Below are 18,555 nucleotides of genomic sequence, written 5' to 3'. Positions count from 1 at the left end.
ATTGATGAATACAATTGCCAAAACGTGACTGAAAGATAACACCAAAACGCACCATCTGCAATGAATTTTCCAAAATGTTCGTGGGGGAGACCTCACAACCCCCCCCCCCCCCCAGCAGGAGGGGTAGACCCCGTCCCGCACCTACCCCCCACTCGCAGCTTCGCTGCTCGATCATGTGTATAGCTGAAATAGCCTCAGGAACGCCCCTGATCACAGACTCTAGATGAGACAATATACGCTCCGTGACTATATAAACAAAGAATTACAACATTTACCTGGTAATTGCTATCTCCTGACAAAAATCTGAATGATTCATTAAAGTGACTGTGTAATATGACAGGTTTTCTCCCTTCATTTCAATTATTGATCTTTAATTTAAAATCATCTTAATGAATGTTTCCCTAAAGTAAATTGGATAAAATAGTTTGAAATAATTTGTTGTGGTCTCTTTATAATTACTCACTTGTATATTTTGTGACTTGTTTTGATGATATATGTGTATCGTATAAGTGTTACGTTAACTATGTATACAAGAGATGTGTGAACTCTCAGTAGATGATAGTAGAAAGATGTACTTACGTCTCAGCCTGTAGTGTGATGTGTTTAGAAATTGGAGTTGAGGTTGGCACCATCCTGAAATAGGATCATGACCAGTATGTTTATAACACATTCTTAACAATTTAGAATAAAAAATAAAATAGATGGACGTTAATTTCTTAGGTCTCCATTAGAGTTAAATCCCTTAACTCTTTAGGTGTGAGCTTTAGGAATCCGGTCTATTACAGAAGTAAACAAGTTCGGCTTCTATTCAACAAAGAACATAGGTAGGACCGATCTTGATTCAAAACTCTTTGCTATAATTCAATAAATTTGAATAGTACCTGAATGTAAAACAACATTTTTTCTTCATCTTAAAGTCAGGACTCACTTCGAAATCTTGGACCTGGAAGGGTGCTGATTATAAGTCTAACTCTAAGGCAATGCAATTGTTCTGCCTTTATTTTGTCCGTTTTACACGAGCAAACTTTGTTAAAATATAATTCGCACTTATATTTAAACAATTCAATTATTTTTCAACGTTTTAACGGTTATTTAATAACGTGACCCGCATATCAATAAATAAACGCCATAAAAAAGTTCGTTGTCAAAATTTCCCGCCATATGTCAGAAATATTAATCTCTAAATTGTATTAGAGACCGCGTCAATGGTTAATTTAATAAATTTACATAAATTGTTCAAAATATGTGTATAAAATAGCTAAGATATTTGAATTTTTACAATAGTTAATAAATATATATATTGATTAGATACGTTTGTGTAATTGTGAAAACAATTTTATTTAAAGACTAATTGTTACATGTCAATATGGCCGCCTCCATTGCAAACTTGCATAACCACCGGGAAATAAATATGAAGGAAATCGTTGCGTCTTCCAACATTGCCATGTCAAAGTCTGGATTTTGGAACAAGTAACAAAGGTGTTATGCAATATTGGTTTCTTTCTGTTTTTTTAATCGGCATCCAAAACTTCTGTGTGAAAAAGTCTCGTTCACAGTGACATATTCTTCCGTGTATCGAAACAAGTTATAGAAACAAGTAAAAGAATTTCTGAATAAGAATTACTGTACAACCATTAAATTTCATGTGGTACGAATTTTCGTGGATTTCGTTGGTCCGCTGAACCACGAATTTCAAGTACCAACGATTATTTATACATTTTTAATCCGAAATCAGTCATTTCTGAATGTTCTATTTGTTGCAATAATTCAACTCTCAGCCTTATAACCCAATGGGTTGCTGAGAGTTGCAATGCACTCTCTCTTGTCCATGGGTGCAAAATGTTATCAACAATGCAATGGCTAAGGAACACTGAAACTGCAAGAACCTATTAAAGTTTACCTGTCTAAACCACAAACTCATCCAAATGGTACCATTAAAGCAAGAAATAATTGCTTTTTATTGATATAGTTTTTCTTTCGTAGGCTGTATCCGCCATATTGGAAAATTGACCCAATATTGGTTAGGTCGCAGTTCACCAATATTTTGCACGTCGGGTTACGTGATGGAGCCTATTAAAGTTGATGTGGTATTCGATACAAAATACACTGTATCAAATTTAAACATAAACATGTCAGCGAAAAAAGTGTGTTGAAACATCATCGTGTTTTTATAGGGTGCATGCAAAGGATAACATCCGTAGGTTGCCATTCAGGTTAATTTAACATTTTTATGAAGTTTATTCATTATTTTCCTCAATTTGTCTCAAACGTCATCTGTTAAGTGAAGCACACGGATTCTGTGCGCTGAACTGCACCCATGTTTATGAAGGGGTGCATATGGACTACCAGAGCCGTCATAGCAAACATTATCAAAGGCTCTGGGAGTCTGTTTATATTGACTTAATGTGCTATATGCTAGTTAATCAGGGTTTTCCCCAGGCCATTTAAGCGCCCCATGTCGGGGCGCTTGAATTTTGAAATCCGAGTCCCCGGGGCGCTTGAAATTTTCCGACCTGTGTGTTTTTCAGTGAAAGAAAGTGGAGATTGTAAAAAAAAACCAAAGGTTTCTCTATCAGTGTATCAATATTCTCTGTTTTAAAAGAGCACACGGTACCTACTTTCACAAGAACTCGCCATAAACACCACATGGGGTAATGGATAATCCACTGATAAGAGAATAGCATGACGCGCGTATAGATTATTCTAGCCAAATTACACAGTCATTTTAATGCTGACAAGGATGTATCAGGTAACTTTCCAGTCGTCAAACTGTTATGTTCATCTTCCAATCGGTTACGCGAATGCTTATGAGGGCGGGGTTATCTATCGACCATTATTTTTGATTGACGTCAGGCACGATGTAAAAGTTTATCGCAGCTTGATTAGCAAGAATTTGTACCATTTACGTAATAAAAAAGTACATTTAAGACGGTTTCGAGCATCATCATCACACCTTTTTTACTGTAAACAAGTGTTACCTATGACTCTTGTAATTAATACAAGAAATTAACTAAAAGAGGTAAAGAAATAATTACTTATAGCGAGTAAGTTGTGCAAATAACTCCCGGTTACAATTATGCGATAACAATTTAATTCCAGTACATGTATTTTTCATCATGTCCATTTATAATGTATTGCTGGCATTTATTCGACACGTAATGCGTTAACAAATTTTCGTTGAATTAATTACGCACACTGGTAAATATCGTCCGATAATCGATACTTTGAAGACTGATGTTGGCAACCGGCCGTAATCCTCGTGAATTTCATGCATAATTCTGTCAAAACATTTATTGGACTTAAGTGTTTAAACAAATTATCGTTAAATTCATAACGCAACTGTTAATATTTATTAAAATCTCAAATGGGAATAATTAAATTTGTCATCCGATACCCTTTCCCGTATGTCGACGTTAACGCGTTTTTAATCCGAAACACACTTCCGAATGTAAATGTTACCGCAACGTTAAAATATTCTTGCTTCAAATTAGTAGTGCAAATTTATTTTGTGTCGAATCTTTTTCTCAATTCAAAAGAGCGCGAAAATTATGCAGCATGTACGTTGCGTGTATTGTTTTAACAAGCACACAACACGTCAGAGGATTGACGCATGTTCAGAGGCAATATATCATCAAATCTATAAATAGTCACCTTAAATATATTTGATACTATTGAAAAATGGCAAGGTTTGTTCAAAAGAAATAATTGAGAGCTTTTATCGTAAATATTTACCAGAAAGTGATTTATAAAAACGGAATAAACGGGATTATCGGATAATAAATAAAAACTTGAATAGTAGTATGTATGCAGTAATAGAGTCGGGTTGAAACGGATGTATTGGAGAATCGTTCGAGTCAGGATTTTACTGTCAGTACGGGAAAGTTTAAAACAATTAAACAATATAAAAAAGTATATATATTTTTAAATGGCAGGGGGATTTTTTGAAGAGTCATAGCGCACCAAATGACGTCTTTCGACGCTGTTTTTCTTTGAGTTAAAACGCACCACAGAGCGTTAATTGACATGTTAAATAACAAAAAAAGTCAACCACCCCTATCGGCCCTGGGGCGCCTGTCAAAAATCCTGTGGAAAGCACTGTTAATACAATATGTTGTTTTCTTGATAATTGTTAGGGTAATAATACTTTTTAAATCAAGCTTGTATTTAAACTGTACATCAGCGATTGTTCTCTTTTATGTGACGTTGTCAAATTAACAGTTTGCAGATGTATCACACATGTCAATTAGTGCCAAATGAAGTTAAAAAAAGACATAACAGTTTTCACACGTGTATTTTTGGGACCTTATTACTCAATTGTTACTACTAGGGGACCGATTGTGCTGAAAATTGCAAATCTTGTCAAAAAAACATTGATGGCGAGCGGGGAGCCAACAAGTGCGCCACTTTATCGCTCTTATCGACAATTATCGGCAACACTGTCATGCTTCAGTGCACATCATTCTCAAGTCTTGCTGTCAACACAGATTAGCAGATTATGCTTCGTTATTACTCTGGTTGTTTTAATAAAAGGTTAATTATTATGACGGTCAGTCTTCCCAGAAAATTTGAAATCCACGGAATTACGTATCAACAAATTAGTTGTTTTTTATTTGAAATCCGCGAAATTACGTGTCAACGAATAAATTGTTTTTTATTTAACCACGAAATTTCATACAGACGAATTTCTATACGTTTACAGTAATGAAATAAACAATTTACCTTTATTTTTATTTATTTAATTTCCGTTAAATCCATGTTAAAATTGTTTATTTATGGCGTGTTTAACCAAAGACGATACTTCCATACACACGTAAATTATGTCCACTTCATGCGTTGTTTACCTGGTTGAAACGTCACATCTGAAAAGCAAGTGTATCCTCCAATTACCGTGAATCGAGAGGTTAAGGAAAATAGTACAATATTATTGAGTGTATTACTGCAAACAATTCTGCAATAACCGATTTACCATTAAAGATTTATTTAATTCCCATTAAATCCATATCAAAATTGTTTTTTTATTGTGTGTTTAACCACACAAAGAGGATAGTTCCATACACAACTGAAATAACATCTACTACCCTTATTGTTTACCTGGAATCAATACATAACACATCCAAAAAGGGAGAGTACTCAGTTACCATATGTAATAGGTCAACAAAACTGCCATTTTTTTTTTTATTAACTGAACATATTTATACAAACTGATCAGTAATTAAACTTTGTTATAACAATGCAATAACAATTCAACAAGTTTCTGTTGTATCTGTTATTCTTTTTTGAGCAAAATGGTCACATAAAAGTGCTCAAGAATTGCAAAAACACACATGTTAGCATTTTTTAAAATAAATTTTGGCGTATATGTTACTATTAAAAGATTTGGTTAAATTAGCATCCAATCAGGACAAGGTAAACCCTATGAACATGTGTATACAGCCAAACCTGAGAACAGCGGTCAGTCAAGGGAAATTACCAAAGTGACCGTTGTCCACAGGTGACCGTTGTTTTCGGACCACAATTTTTAGATGGTTGGTCAGTTGGTAGTATTGCTACGTCATTACATCACTCAGTTGTTTGCATACAGTGTGAAACAAAGGCTCATTGCCAATTACTAAGCATAATAACATAAGTAACTTACATTGAATAATACAGAATAATATCTTCTTAAATGATTTAATTTCATATTGTTAAACTAAATCAATGACTTTATCAACAGTAGTATAATTGTTTACTCATGCATCTCGTTCATTTGTGAATAAAGATTGTCACGTGCCATTGGCGTCACAACCGAACATCTAAAAAGCAGGTTCGCTGTCTAAACCGATAGTACGTTCATTCAGTAAAACCTTCAGTTCGTATTTCATTTATTTGAATGTACTTTTAAGTAATGATTGTCGCCTGTCATTGACATCACGTCCGAACAATTATAAAAGCGTATTCGCTGTCATAAACCGACAGTACGGTTTAACCATATCGTTCTATATCAAAGAAAAAGACGCAAAAATCTTGTTTAAAATATTTAGTTTGTTATAAAAGTTGCAAATCAGTGTACATTTTTCCTGAATTGACAATCACTAATCCTTTTATCCCCTTCTTATAACAACACTCGCCATCTACGTGTTGATTTAAACACCTTATCAGCTGTAAAGATTTATTGACTTCGTCACACGCTCATGCTTTGTTGTTATGAATGCAGCCGATAATTGCTACTTATACACATTCTCATGGTTATGTGCACCTGTTTCGTTTTTGTTCTTAATTTTCGCGACTGGAAACGACTTATGCACAATTGTTGTTTTCAGTTCAATAATGACTTTCGGTCATAGAACAATCACAGGAAATTACTGTTATCAGATGATTTAACCCGCAAAATAGACGGGCAAATGATGTGCTGTGTTTTTTTATTTTCCCGACTCTAAAATGACTGTCGTGTGACCGTTGTTTTCAGTTCAAAAATGAATTTCAGCATGGAATATAGTGGCCGTTGGCCATTATGGACAGGTGACCGTTATTCTCAAGTGTAATATGGAGTGATTTTCGTTGGGGGGAATCCAGAATGACCGTTGTCTGCAGTAGACCTTTATTCTCAGGTGGCCGTTAGGTAGGTCAGTTTCGACTGTATTGCCATTTCACCTATTTTCGCAATGCGCGCACTCGGATTGATCCATGCAACATTTTCTACTTAACATGAAAAACTAAAAGAATTTTCTTAAAAATAAATCAAAGAAATGAATGTGTTGCTTTTACACTAGCGCAGTGTCTGCCTCACTTTGCAATTTATGAGAAAGTTTAATGAAGAGGACCGAAAAATTGAATGGAATAGGGATAAATTGGTTTATTTCTAGTTGAAGTAAGATTTTGAAATGCGGTTATACTTGTGTTTCTCTCATTTTGGTTGTGTCTGTTTTTATAAATTACAAGTGTAGAAATGTAATTAAAACAAAACACTCGGAGCGCATGCGTGTGATGTCATCAGGAGAGCCGCATTCTTAATGTAAACAAAATGATAAAAATCAGGGAACGATCAATACAAGGGAATCATTTGATGTGCAATTGGACTCAAATTGAGCATATGGGTTGTTTAATGAATTTTTCATGTTAGAAATCCTATTTTCCATGTTGTCTCATCAAGCGTTGTATTTCACAAATTATCTATTTTTGTTTTTCTTTAAATATGTTTAGTTTGGTCCCATGCTGTAAAACAGAATTGTGGTTCTCCCACTGAAGGATATCTTGGGTCACTTCCCTTGTCATTAGTTGGTTCTTCTTTCATGTAAGGTGTTAAAATTCAAGAAATATTTTGTTTACATGTATTTGATTTACATATGGTATCAACATGGTTTCAATGTTTGGCCAACTCTTGTTTCAGGGGCCTTTCTTCAAATTATGGAGTGTTAACCAGATAAAGAGTTTGTTTGCCCCAGGCGATGGGGCAAACATGTCTGTTACTGCAATATAACTGTGCAATAATGAAGACTTTTTTGACAAGATGTTATAATGATACAATTTCACCACTTTAAATAGTGTTAACAATATAAGTGCTCAGTTCATGATCATACACTTGTTTATGTTGGATTATGTTAAATTGAAGTTTTCAATTATAGTTTAAATACATTGAATAAAGTCAAAAAGGTGTGCATTTGCAGTAGACATGTTCAAAAACGAACAAACAGTCTGATAGAATAATCTTAGGCGTTAAAAAACAACACAATGCCATCAAAGCTAATAGAATGTGGGCCGAAATGTCGCTCAAGGAAACATGCATACGAGATGAATGCTGCAGTGACGAAGGGCAGTTTGAAGGAAGTACAGAGCTATGCAAGACTCTGCTACAATGGAGGTCAACTGTGCGATATGCACAGACGCAGCATGCTGCACATGGCGGTCTCGTGTGGGAAACTGGACATCACAGAGTGGGTGCTGGAGGCGCTCAATGGCGATGTGACTCAGAAGGATCTGGAGAGTGGATGGACTGCACTGCACAGGGCGGTGTTTTATGGCCAACTGGCAGCTGCACGATTGCTCATTCAGGTGAAATTGGATAATTTGTATTTTGATTAATTAGCATCTCAGGTGAAGTATAATCATGTCATGTTTGTATCTATCAGCAATCATTTCAATTGCAATAATAGCATGTTCCTTTCTTTTAAGCATTTTAAGGCTTTCGATAAAGTTTTAAAGACAAAATATTTGTAATGATGCTATAAAGTTATTTGTGACATTCGGGCACTTTATGTATTTCAGTACAAGAGTGAAATTTTTACCCCAGACCATGAAGGCCTGGGACCCCTTGGTATTGCCATGAGGGACAGGAAGCTGGTCACAGGGGTTCCCCCGCCAGGTGGGACACTAAATGCTATCAGTTGTTTATTTTTCATGAACCTCTTTTGTAAGGTTACTCATGAATTCAAATTTTAAAGGCTATGAAAATCCCTATTGACTATGTTTGCCCTGGTCTTAGTCAGAATGTGCTTTAAATATTATGTTATAGAAAACGTCATAAGACCTGTTTTTGCAAGATGTGGCCCATATATCCCTGTTTAACATTGGAGCAATAACATCAATGTATGTCCTGATGTTTAAGCCTACACCTTGTCAGACAGACACGAGGTGTTCACATGGGGAGACAATTCCAACTTCACGCTTGGTCACGGCTCTGAACAACGAAGGCAGACTCCAGAGGTGGTGGACATCTTTAGGAAGCAGCAAAAGGGTATACGACAGGTATGTTATACACTACAGAATATCTGTGGTTAAGCTACTGCTTAATAAACATGTCCAGAATTTTCTTTTTAAGCAGGAAATTGATTTTTAGCTCGTCGTTTTCGAAGAAAACCCGAGGTATTGTCATTGCCAGCTTGCATCCGCCTTCTGACGTCTGCCGTCTGTGTCGTGCTAAAACCTTAACATTGGCTCTTAAATCAAAGTGCTTCCACCTACAACTTTCAAAAACTTCATATGTAGATGCACCTTGATGAGTTCTACACGCCACACCCATTTTGGGGTCACTAGGTCAAGGTCACTGAGACCTCTAAAAAAAATTATTCTGACAAGCTTTATTTATTCAAAACTGCACCCGTAGCCGAGCGTGGCACCCGTTATGCAGTGCTCTTGTTTAACATGTTTCACAATATTAGTCAAGTGTCATGTCTTATCAAAATTGGTTTGTTGTTATTAATGATATTCACCGTTTAACTATGTTTTCAAAGTTTCCAATGTTATATAGTATATGAAGTTTATTTTCAAGAATGAGCGTGGCACCCGTTATTCGATGCTCTTGTTTCACATGTTTCACAATATTAGTCTAGTGTCATGTCTTATCAACATTGGTTTCTTGTTATTAATGATATTCACCGTTTAACTATGTTTTCAAAGTTTCCAATGTAAAACAGTATATGAAGTTTATTTTAAAGAATGTTTGTGAAATTATTCCATCATTTTGACATTGTTATGTGTAAATATTTCCACAGAGAAAAAATAATTTGTTGGTTTCAGTGGAGTATTGATATTTTATCCAATTGTGAAAAAAGAACATGTACATTTCTCTTAACACTTGTCAATTCAAACAAATTATTTACTGAAACCAATGAAAATTATGTGTTACAAACAATATATATGAAAATCATAATTTATATGAGTCTTGCTCAGGAAAAGTGGGTTTAATGCATTTGCGTAAAGTGTTATCTCAGATTAGCCAGTAAAATCCGAACACGCATAATAAAAGTCGCAATCTGGGATAACACTTTTGGCCTAAACTTGATTTTGATTAAAGCCTAAAGTGTTGTTACTTATTAGTCTGTGTGACCTGCACAGGCTAATCTGGGTCAACACTAGCCGATGCATTTAACCTCATTTCCCAAAGTGAGGCTCACATTTTGTTGATTCTTCTCTAACAGATTGTGATGTGCAAGTACCACACCGTGTTCCTGAGTCAGGATGGTCAGGTGTACACATGTGGACATGGTCTGGGGGGCAGACTGGGGCATCAAACTGAGGAGACGTGTCTTGTAAGTTGGGGATCTTATCACCCAGTTATTACCATTTTCTTCTGGGAAAATGGGGCAACGCTTTTCCCTTTCATTAAAAGGAAGTCTCATGAAAACCAGGCAATGGAGAAAAGTATCGTCCCTGATTAGCCTGAGCTGACTTCACAGGCTAATTTGGGATAACACTTTCTGCATATGCATTAAGCCCTGTTTTCTCAGATCAAGGCTGGTCTTATTCAGTAAGGATGGGGAGTGTTGTTTATAAGGCTGGTTGACAGATTATTGCAGGGCTTTTCTTATTATTTTGGGAACATGACCAATAATCGCTCAAATGTGGAATAAATAAATCAATTTACTCTTAATTGGGAAACCAAATAACTTAAAATTGGGAATGTAAATTTGTATTTGGTAAATAAATATTGAACCATTGGTGATACAATTTTCAAAAAACAGTTAATTTGAAACATAAACATTCAAGTAAAATGGATATTACAGCATATAAAATCTCTTTATTTTTTGTCTCATCATTACTGTTACTTACCATACAAAATAAATTATAATAAATTGGGACTTTGTTGACTGGAGGAAAATAGACACTATTTTCTATCAAGAGTCTGGCCAAAAATGCTTAAAATCAGCCAAGTAATTCTGTAGAGGGAATGTTGTGTCAAGTTAGAGTTTTCTTTCAATATCTTAAGAACAAAGTGAGAGATTTTAATGAAACTTCATGAGATTTTTAAAATGTTTACCTCATGAGACTGACTAGATAAAGCACTCTTTAATGATTGTTAATTCTCCCATGATACCCCCATCTTTCTGCAGCAAATTTCAACATCATTATCCCCACGCTTTTCGGAGAAAAATGGGGATATTGTGGTTATGTCCGTCTGTCCGTCCGTCCATCCTGGCCACCTGCTCCTCCTACACTATTAGCACTAGAACCTTGAAACGTACACACATGGTAGCTATTAGAATATGTGCGACGGAGAACTATTTGGAATTTTGATCTGACCCCTGGGTCAAAAGTTATGGGGGTTGGAGTGGGGCCGGGTCAGAGATTTTTACTCATTTTTATGCCCCCGGTAGGGTGGCATATAGCAGTTGAACTGTCCGTCAGTCAGTATGTCAGTATTCGTCTGAAAACTTTAATGGTCATAACTTTTTAAATATTGAATATAGCAACTTGATATTTGGCATGCATGTGAATCTCATGGAGCTGCACATTTTGAGTGGTGAAAGGTCAAGGTCAAAGGTCAAATTTTGCAATATTGAAGATAGCAACTCGATTTTTGGCATTCATGCAAATCTTATGGAGCTGCACATTTTGAGTGGTGAAAGGTCAAGGTAATCCTTCAAGGTCAAAGTTCAAATTTTGCAATATTGAAGATAGCAACTCGATATTTGGCATGCATGCATATCTCATGGAGCTGCACATTTTGAAAGGTGCAATGTCAAGGTCAAGGTCATCCTTCAAGGTCAAATGTCAAATATATGGCTTCAAAGCAGCGCAGTAGGGGGCATTGTGTTTCACGAACACAGCTCTTGATTTAGGTTATTTTACTGTAATTTCTTCATTTCTACACTGATTGTCTTCAAATTGATACTGAACCTCTCTTATGACAATACGGTCAATCTCAACTATGCATGGCCCCATTACCAACCCTGGGGCGCCCCGCCCACATAGGCCACACCCACCCAAAATTGCCTTATACTTTAATTTCTTCATTTCTACACTGATTCACTTCAAATTGATACTGAACCTCTCTTATGACAATACGGTCAATCTCAGCTATGCATGGCCCCATTACCAATCCTGGGGCGCCCCGCCCACATAGGCCATCACCACCGAAAATTGCCTTTTACTATATTTTTTTCATCTCTACACCGATTCACTTCAAATTGATACTGAACCTCTTATGACAATACAGTTAATCTAAACTATGCATGGCCCCATTAACAACCCTGGGGCGCCCCGTCCACATAGGCCACGCCCACCCAAAATTGCCTTTTACTATAATTTCTTCATTTTTACACTGATTCATGTCAAATTGATACTGAACCTCTTTTATGACAATACAGTCAATCTCAACTATGCATGGCCCCATTACCAACCCTGAAGCGCCATGCCCACATAGGCCACGCCCACCCAAAATTGCTTTTTACTATAATTTCTTCATTACTACACCGATTTACTTCAAATTGATACTGAACCTCTCTTATGACAATACGGTCAATCTCAACTATGTATGGCCCCATTACCAACCCAGGGACGCCCCGCCCACATAGGCCACGCCCACCCAAAATTGCCTTTTACTATAATTTCTTCATTTCTACACCGATTCACTTCTAATTGATACTGAACTTCTCTTATGACAATATGATCAATCTCAACTATGCATGTCCCCATAACCAACCCTGTGGCGCCCCTGGGTCAAACATGCGGCGTTGGGATACGCGTCGGCCTCTACTCAGCAAAAAATGAAGAATTAGTCTCAAATCTTCGCAAATCAAGTTTAAGGTGTTCTTTGTATGGCAAACAAATATTGTTAAAGTAACTGCATTAGCTTATAAATATAAATAAAAGTGTCATTATGCTTTCACTGAAACATTTGAAATAAGTAACTATTTATTTTTTAAATTGACACCTTTTTCATTTTTGTCTTCTTAGTTGTGTTGTTCAAAGCAAGAACAAATAAAATCTTGACATTTGAGCCGCAGTCTGGGAAAAAGGGACTTACTGCATCTGCGTAAAGTGTAATTCAAGATAAGCCTGGGCTGTCTACATGAGCTCATCAGGGACTTTCTGCCTTGACTGGATTTTGGGTTACAAGAGAGTCCTTTAAACAAGATTTCCATGAAAGCAAAAAGTGTTGTCCCTGATAAGCTTGTGCTAACTGCGTTGGCTAATCCGGGAAATACCATACGCACGTTAAAGTTTTACCAGAGCGAGGCTCAGTTAGATCGTACTATTCAGTGTTCAATACTACATAACTATTGTGTATTGCAGGTGCCCATACTATTCAGTGTTCAATACTACATGACTATTGTGTATTGCAGGTGCCCATACTATTCAGTGTTCAATACTACATGTGTATTGCAGGTGCCCATACTATTCAGTGTTCAATACTACATGTGTATTGCAGGTGCCCATACTATTCAGTGTTCAATACTACATGTGTATTGCAGGTGCCCATACTATTCAGTGTTCAATACTACATGTGTATTGCAGGTGCCCATACTATTCAGTGTTCAATACTACATGTGTATTGCAGGTGCCCATACTATTCAGTGTTCAATACTACATGTGTATTTCAGGTGCCCATACTATTCAGTGTTCAATACTACATGTGTATTGCAGGTGCCCATACTATTCAGTGTTCAATACTATGTGTGTATTGCAGGTGCCCATACTATTCAGCGTTCAATACTACATGTGTATTGCAGGTGCCCATACTATTCAGTGTTCAATACTACATGTGTATTGCAGGTGCCTATACTATTCAGTGTTCAATACTACATGTGTACATGTATTGCAGGTGCCCATACTATTCAGTGTTCAATACTACATGTGTATTGCAGGTGCCCAAGCTTGTGGAGGGTCTCAAATCTGAAGAGTGCACTGCCGTAGCTGCATCACGTGACCATACTGTGTTTCTCACTAAAAGGTTTGTTGCTTAGGGAATAGTGAAAAACCTTGGCATCTGATGAAGACATGTAATAGATGCAAACTTTATTATTATGCCCCCCTTCGAAGAAGAGGGCGTATATTGCTTTGCTTATGTCAGTCTGTCGGTCGGTCGGTCTGTCGGTCCGTCCACCAGGTGGTTGTCAGACGATAACTCAAGAACGCTTGGGCCTAGGATCATGAAACTTCATAGGTACATTGATCATGACTCGCAGATGACCCCTATTGATTTTGGGGTCACTAGGTCAAAGGTCAAGGTCATGGTGACCCGAAATAGTAAAATGGTTTCCGGATGATAACTCAAGAACGCTTAGGCCTAGGATCATGAAACTTGATAGGTAGATTGATCATGACTCGCAGATGACCCCTATTGATTTTTAGGTCACAAGGTCAAAGGTCAAGGTCTCAGTGACCCGAAATAGTAAAATGGTTTCCGGATGATAACTCAAGAACGCTCAGGCCTAGGATCATGAAACTTGATAGGTAGATTGATCAGGACTCGCAGATGACCCCTATAAATTTTGAGGTCACTAGGTCAAAGGTCAAGGTCACAGTGACCCGAAATAGTAAAATGGTTTCCGGATGATAACTCAAGAACGCTTAGGCCTAGGATCATGAAACTTGATAGGTAGATTGATCATGACTCGCAGATGACCCGTATTGATTTTCAGGTCACTAGGTCAAAGGTCAAGGTCACGATGACCCGAAATAGTAAAATGGTTTCCGGATGATAACTGAAGAACGCTTATTCCTAGGATCATGAAACTTGATAGGTAGATTGATCATGACTCGCAGATGACCCCTATTGATTTTCAGGTCACTAGGTCAAAGGTCAAGGTCAGGGTGACCCGAAATAGTAAAATGGTGTCCGGATGATAACTCAAGAATGCTTATGGCTAGGATCATGAAATTTCATAGGTACATTGATCATGACTTGCAGATGCCCCCTATTGATTTTCAGGTCACTAGGTCAAAGGTCAAGGTCACAGTGACAAAAAACATATTCACACAATGGCTCTCACTACAACGTAGAGCCCATATGGGGGGCATGCATGTTTTACAAACAGCCCTTGTTATATATGCTTTCAGTGGATATTTTTATAAAAGAAAATTTGATTTTGGTTAGGAAATACTATTTATATTTTTGATTGTAGTGAATCTTATCACTAAAACTATTTTGATGACATCAAAACATAAAAATGTGCCATTATATTAAATTTGCGTTCCTTTTACTTGATTTAGGTAGGGATATTGTTATTTTTATGCCCCGGATCGAATGATCTAGGGTAGTGCTGCAACAATACGCCAAAAACAGTATTGCAATATATTGTCAGTTCAAAAACCCGTATTGCAATATATCGCAATATATTGCTAACTTGTACCAAAATTATAACTTGCCAATTACCCGATAATCCCATAAATTCCAATTTTAAAGCAAATTCTGGTAAATATTTACTATAATTGTGCTCAAGAATAATAAGAAACACAAACATTCGCAAATTTTCTTAAGTATCAAATACATTTTTGAAATTGTTACTATTTAAAGATGTGATGAAATAACGTCCAACCGGGGCGTTTTTCCCACTGAACACGCGTAATTCAGCTGATGTGATGTTCCCGTTTTTATACGACACAAAATACACCCATACTTTCCATGCGACGTTCTACATGTCTGTATAATTTTCGCGCGCTTTTTATTGAGACAAAGGATAAAGCACTTTTTATTTGACGCTATAATTTTTTATTGTCGCGTTAGCATTCAAATTTGGAAGCGTGTTTCCGAAATTCGGATTACAAATAATGCTCAAATCAGAATCGAACGAAACATTTACAGCTGTGCGCAATTAATTCAACGATAATCTGTTCAAAAGCATCGAATGAACGCTCCCATGGGTGTAACAACGCTTCTCCGTATAATACACTTTTTAGAATGCTATTTTTACGTAAAAAATAATTTACACTGCTTTGTTTTGTTTACCTTTTTATCATTATTTCGGATGGCTTTTCTGGACGAAATGTGAGTGAATTTTTGTAAAATTTTCGTACCGGTATGATGAAAATCATATCGCAATACAATATGCGGATTGCGTATTGCGATATATACCGATATACCGGTATATTGTTGCAGCCCTAATCTAGGGTATATTGTTTTTGGCCTGTCTGTCTGTCATTCTGTCTGTGTGTCATTCTGTCCCAAAACTTTAACCTTGGTTTAAGTGAAGGTTAAAGTTTTGCAATAAGTTTTGCAATATTGAAGATAGCAACTTGATATTTGGCATGCATGTGTATCTCATGCGGAGCATTAGGGGGCATTGTGTTTCTGACAACACATCTCTTGTTTGATCTAACATTGGGTTGAATAGTGATATTGACATGTAACAGTTTAAGATAATTTGCGCAACAAAAGCCTTACACTTCATAACCGTTATTTTGAAGTCGTCGGGACCATTAACAAAACTGCGGATTAACGATAATTTGAAATAAACATTTTCCAGATGACTTCTTTGATTCTGTAAAAATAAAACGTGGAATTCGTAGGGTACTGGGTCCTTCTCCAGATTGCTCGACATTTGGTTGGGAAAATAGTAACGTGGTTGACTTGTTTGTATCAGACATTTTGTAATGATTTATAAAAAAGATATAGTTTATATATAATGCATTTCCTTTGACCACATTTACTCAAACCTAACGTGACACGACATTATAAAATTAACACGCTACGCGTTGCGTAGACGACAAAGGTGTAATTTTCGGCTTTTGACGCGCCACGCGCAGGCGACAAAGGTGTGAAATTACTCTCAGTGTTTTGCAGTTTTGACTTCGAATTAAAGATTGATAATTAAGTGCGAATTATATTGTTGGGACTAACAGAATCACTTCGAATTAACGATTTCTTTGGTTTAACGAAGTTAGGATTAACAATGAAATTTTACATTAAACAAAGAAGAACCAAAATCGGGACCCAAAAAATACTTCAAAATAACGGTGACTTTGGATTATAGGTGTTTAAAAAGTGTTGAAGTGTATTTGGTCTCAGTTGCGTTTATAAAGTGTTAATGTAAATTCAGATAGGGCCAGCAATCTTTTTTGATCAAACAATTGTACGAGACTCAGATGCTAAAATTTTTAAATGTTGGTGTAAGTTTAGAGACTAATTTCCCTGTCTTAACAAGCATAAATTGAGATATAAAGGCTGTTATCTGTAGATCTCCCATTTCCGGTCTTATATGAGTGCTCTAACATTTCTGGTCTTTTATGAATGCTCTCCCATTTTTGGTCTAATATGAGTGCTCTCCCATTTCTGGTCTTATAATAGTGCTCTCCCAATTCTGTTCTTGTATGAGTGCTGTCCCATTTCCGATATTAGATGAGTGCTCTCTCATTTCTGGTCTTACATCAGTGATCACATATCATATCTTGTATTAGTGCTCTCATTTCTGGTCTTGTGTGAGTGCCCTCCCATAGCTGGTCTTACATGAGTTCTCTCCCGTTTCTAGTCTTAGAATGTTCTCCCTTGTTTTCTCAGTGGGACAGTGTACAGCTGTGGAATGAACACATCCCACCAGCTAGGTCAGGTACCAGTTCCAGACAAGTGTCTTGTTCCACGCCCAGTCAGCTGCAAGTCCCTGAAAGGCAAGAACGTGCTGGGGTTGGCAGTCGGCCGGTTCCACTCTGTGATTTATACCAGCAGTGCTGTCTTCACGTGTGGACTGAATGCAGGACAGCTGGGTAAGTGTGAATGCAGTATAGTTGTGTGCAGATTTTTACCCTGATAATGTAGAATTTGTCTTTGAACTTTGACCACCGTTAATTTGGTGTATGGTCAACATTTTGAACAATGGTGTATTTCATACTGCCATTGTTTATACTTAACACCAAAACACTCAACAGTAAAGTTATATTACGTATTGAAGAAAAATATTTCAATATTTACCACAACTAGGTATCCAGCCTATCACAGCAACTCTTAATAGTAAAATAATACCCAAAAAACATATAGTTCCTTGAATAGCTTGTATACTTGTTTCCAGGTCATCTGAAGTCTAAAGAAGAAAGAAAGTTAAGCCAGTTTAAGCAAGTCTCCGCCCTGAATGTGCCTGACATTGACATCGTCATGGTGTCAAGCTCAGATGCAGCGACTGTTGTCATGACAAAAGCTGGCGAGATTTACGTTCTTCACGAGTACCAGTGTAGGAAGATTGCCTCTAAGTAGGTGCAATCAGTAAATAGTTACCTGTAATTTGTTCAACTCTGCTTTCGGAAAGCTCAATATAGCAGTCTCAATGGTCTAGTGTATTGTGAATGCGTGCTTCAAAGTTTTGTACATGCAGTTACGCTTAAGAGGTCAAAGGTTGAATTTTGCCATAAAAAGCTTGTCATGAATACAACTTCATTATGCTTCATGCACATTTCAGTTTTAAAGTTACATACCATATGATATTTAAATCATTTGTGACATGTCTTGCATGTAATACCCTCTCTCACCTCAAAAGTCATGGTCAAACTTAAAGGTCAAATGTTAAATTTGGCCAAAAATAACATAGCTTGTTTGGACTGTAACCTCGTTACTATTTTTCAATTGTAAATAATTGTCCCTAATGGTACACCATATGGAGGATTGTCACCCCTTTAGGCCAAATTTAGTAGTCATTATCATGTTAAAAGGGACTTTAAATTAGATTAAGTGTTGCTTTTGCAGCAAGTTCAAGTTCAGATGGAGAGTTATTATAACCCCACAAACGAAGTTTAGGGGGTATATAGGAGTGAACTTGTCTGTTGGTCGGTCTGTCGGTCTGTCTGTCGGTCCGTATTAAGTGTCCGCTCTCTAATTCAAGTAGTTTTCATCCGATCTTCACCAAACTTGGTCAGATGTTGTATCTAGATGTT

The 18,555-nt window shown here is 36.8% G+C and overlaps 1 protein-coding gene across 2 annotated transcripts in view; it reads left to right on the top strand.

Annotated features, from left to right (window-relative positions):
- Positions 1 to 1,349: 1,349 nt before the first annotated feature.
- Positions 1,350 to 18,555, top strand: part of LOC127851621 (inhibitor of Bruton tyrosine kinase-like) — a 54,574-nt gene continuing 37,368 nt past the window's right edge. Inside the window, exons 1-9 of one of the 2 annotated variants that reach the window (XM_052385445.1) lie at positions 1,365 to 1,479; positions 6,464 to 6,598; positions 7,367 to 8,028; positions 8,242 to 8,338; positions 8,582 to 8,721; positions 9,894 to 10,004; positions 13,563 to 13,648; positions 17,195 to 17,397; positions 17,700 to 17,877. In XM_052385445.1, the coding sequence (XP_052241405.1) occupies positions 7,708 to 8,028; positions 8,242 to 8,338; positions 8,582 to 8,721; positions 9,894 to 10,004; positions 13,563 to 13,648; positions 17,195 to 17,397; positions 17,700 to 17,877 (1,136 nt within the window). In that variant the 5' untranslated portion in view covers positions 1,365 to 1,479; positions 6,464 to 6,598; positions 7,367 to 7,707. Of the gene's footprint in view, positions 1,480 to 6,463; positions 6,599 to 7,366; positions 8,029 to 8,241; positions 8,339 to 8,581; positions 8,722 to 9,893; positions 10,005 to 13,562; positions 13,649 to 17,194; positions 17,398 to 17,699; positions 17,878 to 18,555 lie in introns of both variants that reach the window. The other variant, XM_052385446.1, reaches the window with a different exon arrangement.

This window comes from Dreissena polymorpha, chromosome 11 (genome assembly GCF_020536995.1).
Source record: "Dreissena polymorpha isolate Duluth1 chromosome 11, UMN_Dpol_1.0, whole genome shotgun sequence".
NCBI classification, from domain to species: Eukaryota; Metazoa; Mollusca; class Bivalvia; order Myida; family Dreissenidae; genus Dreissena; species Dreissena polymorpha.
The sequence above is the reverse complement of the archived record's forward strand: the minus strand, read 5'-3'. Positions and strand labels throughout refer to the sequence as shown.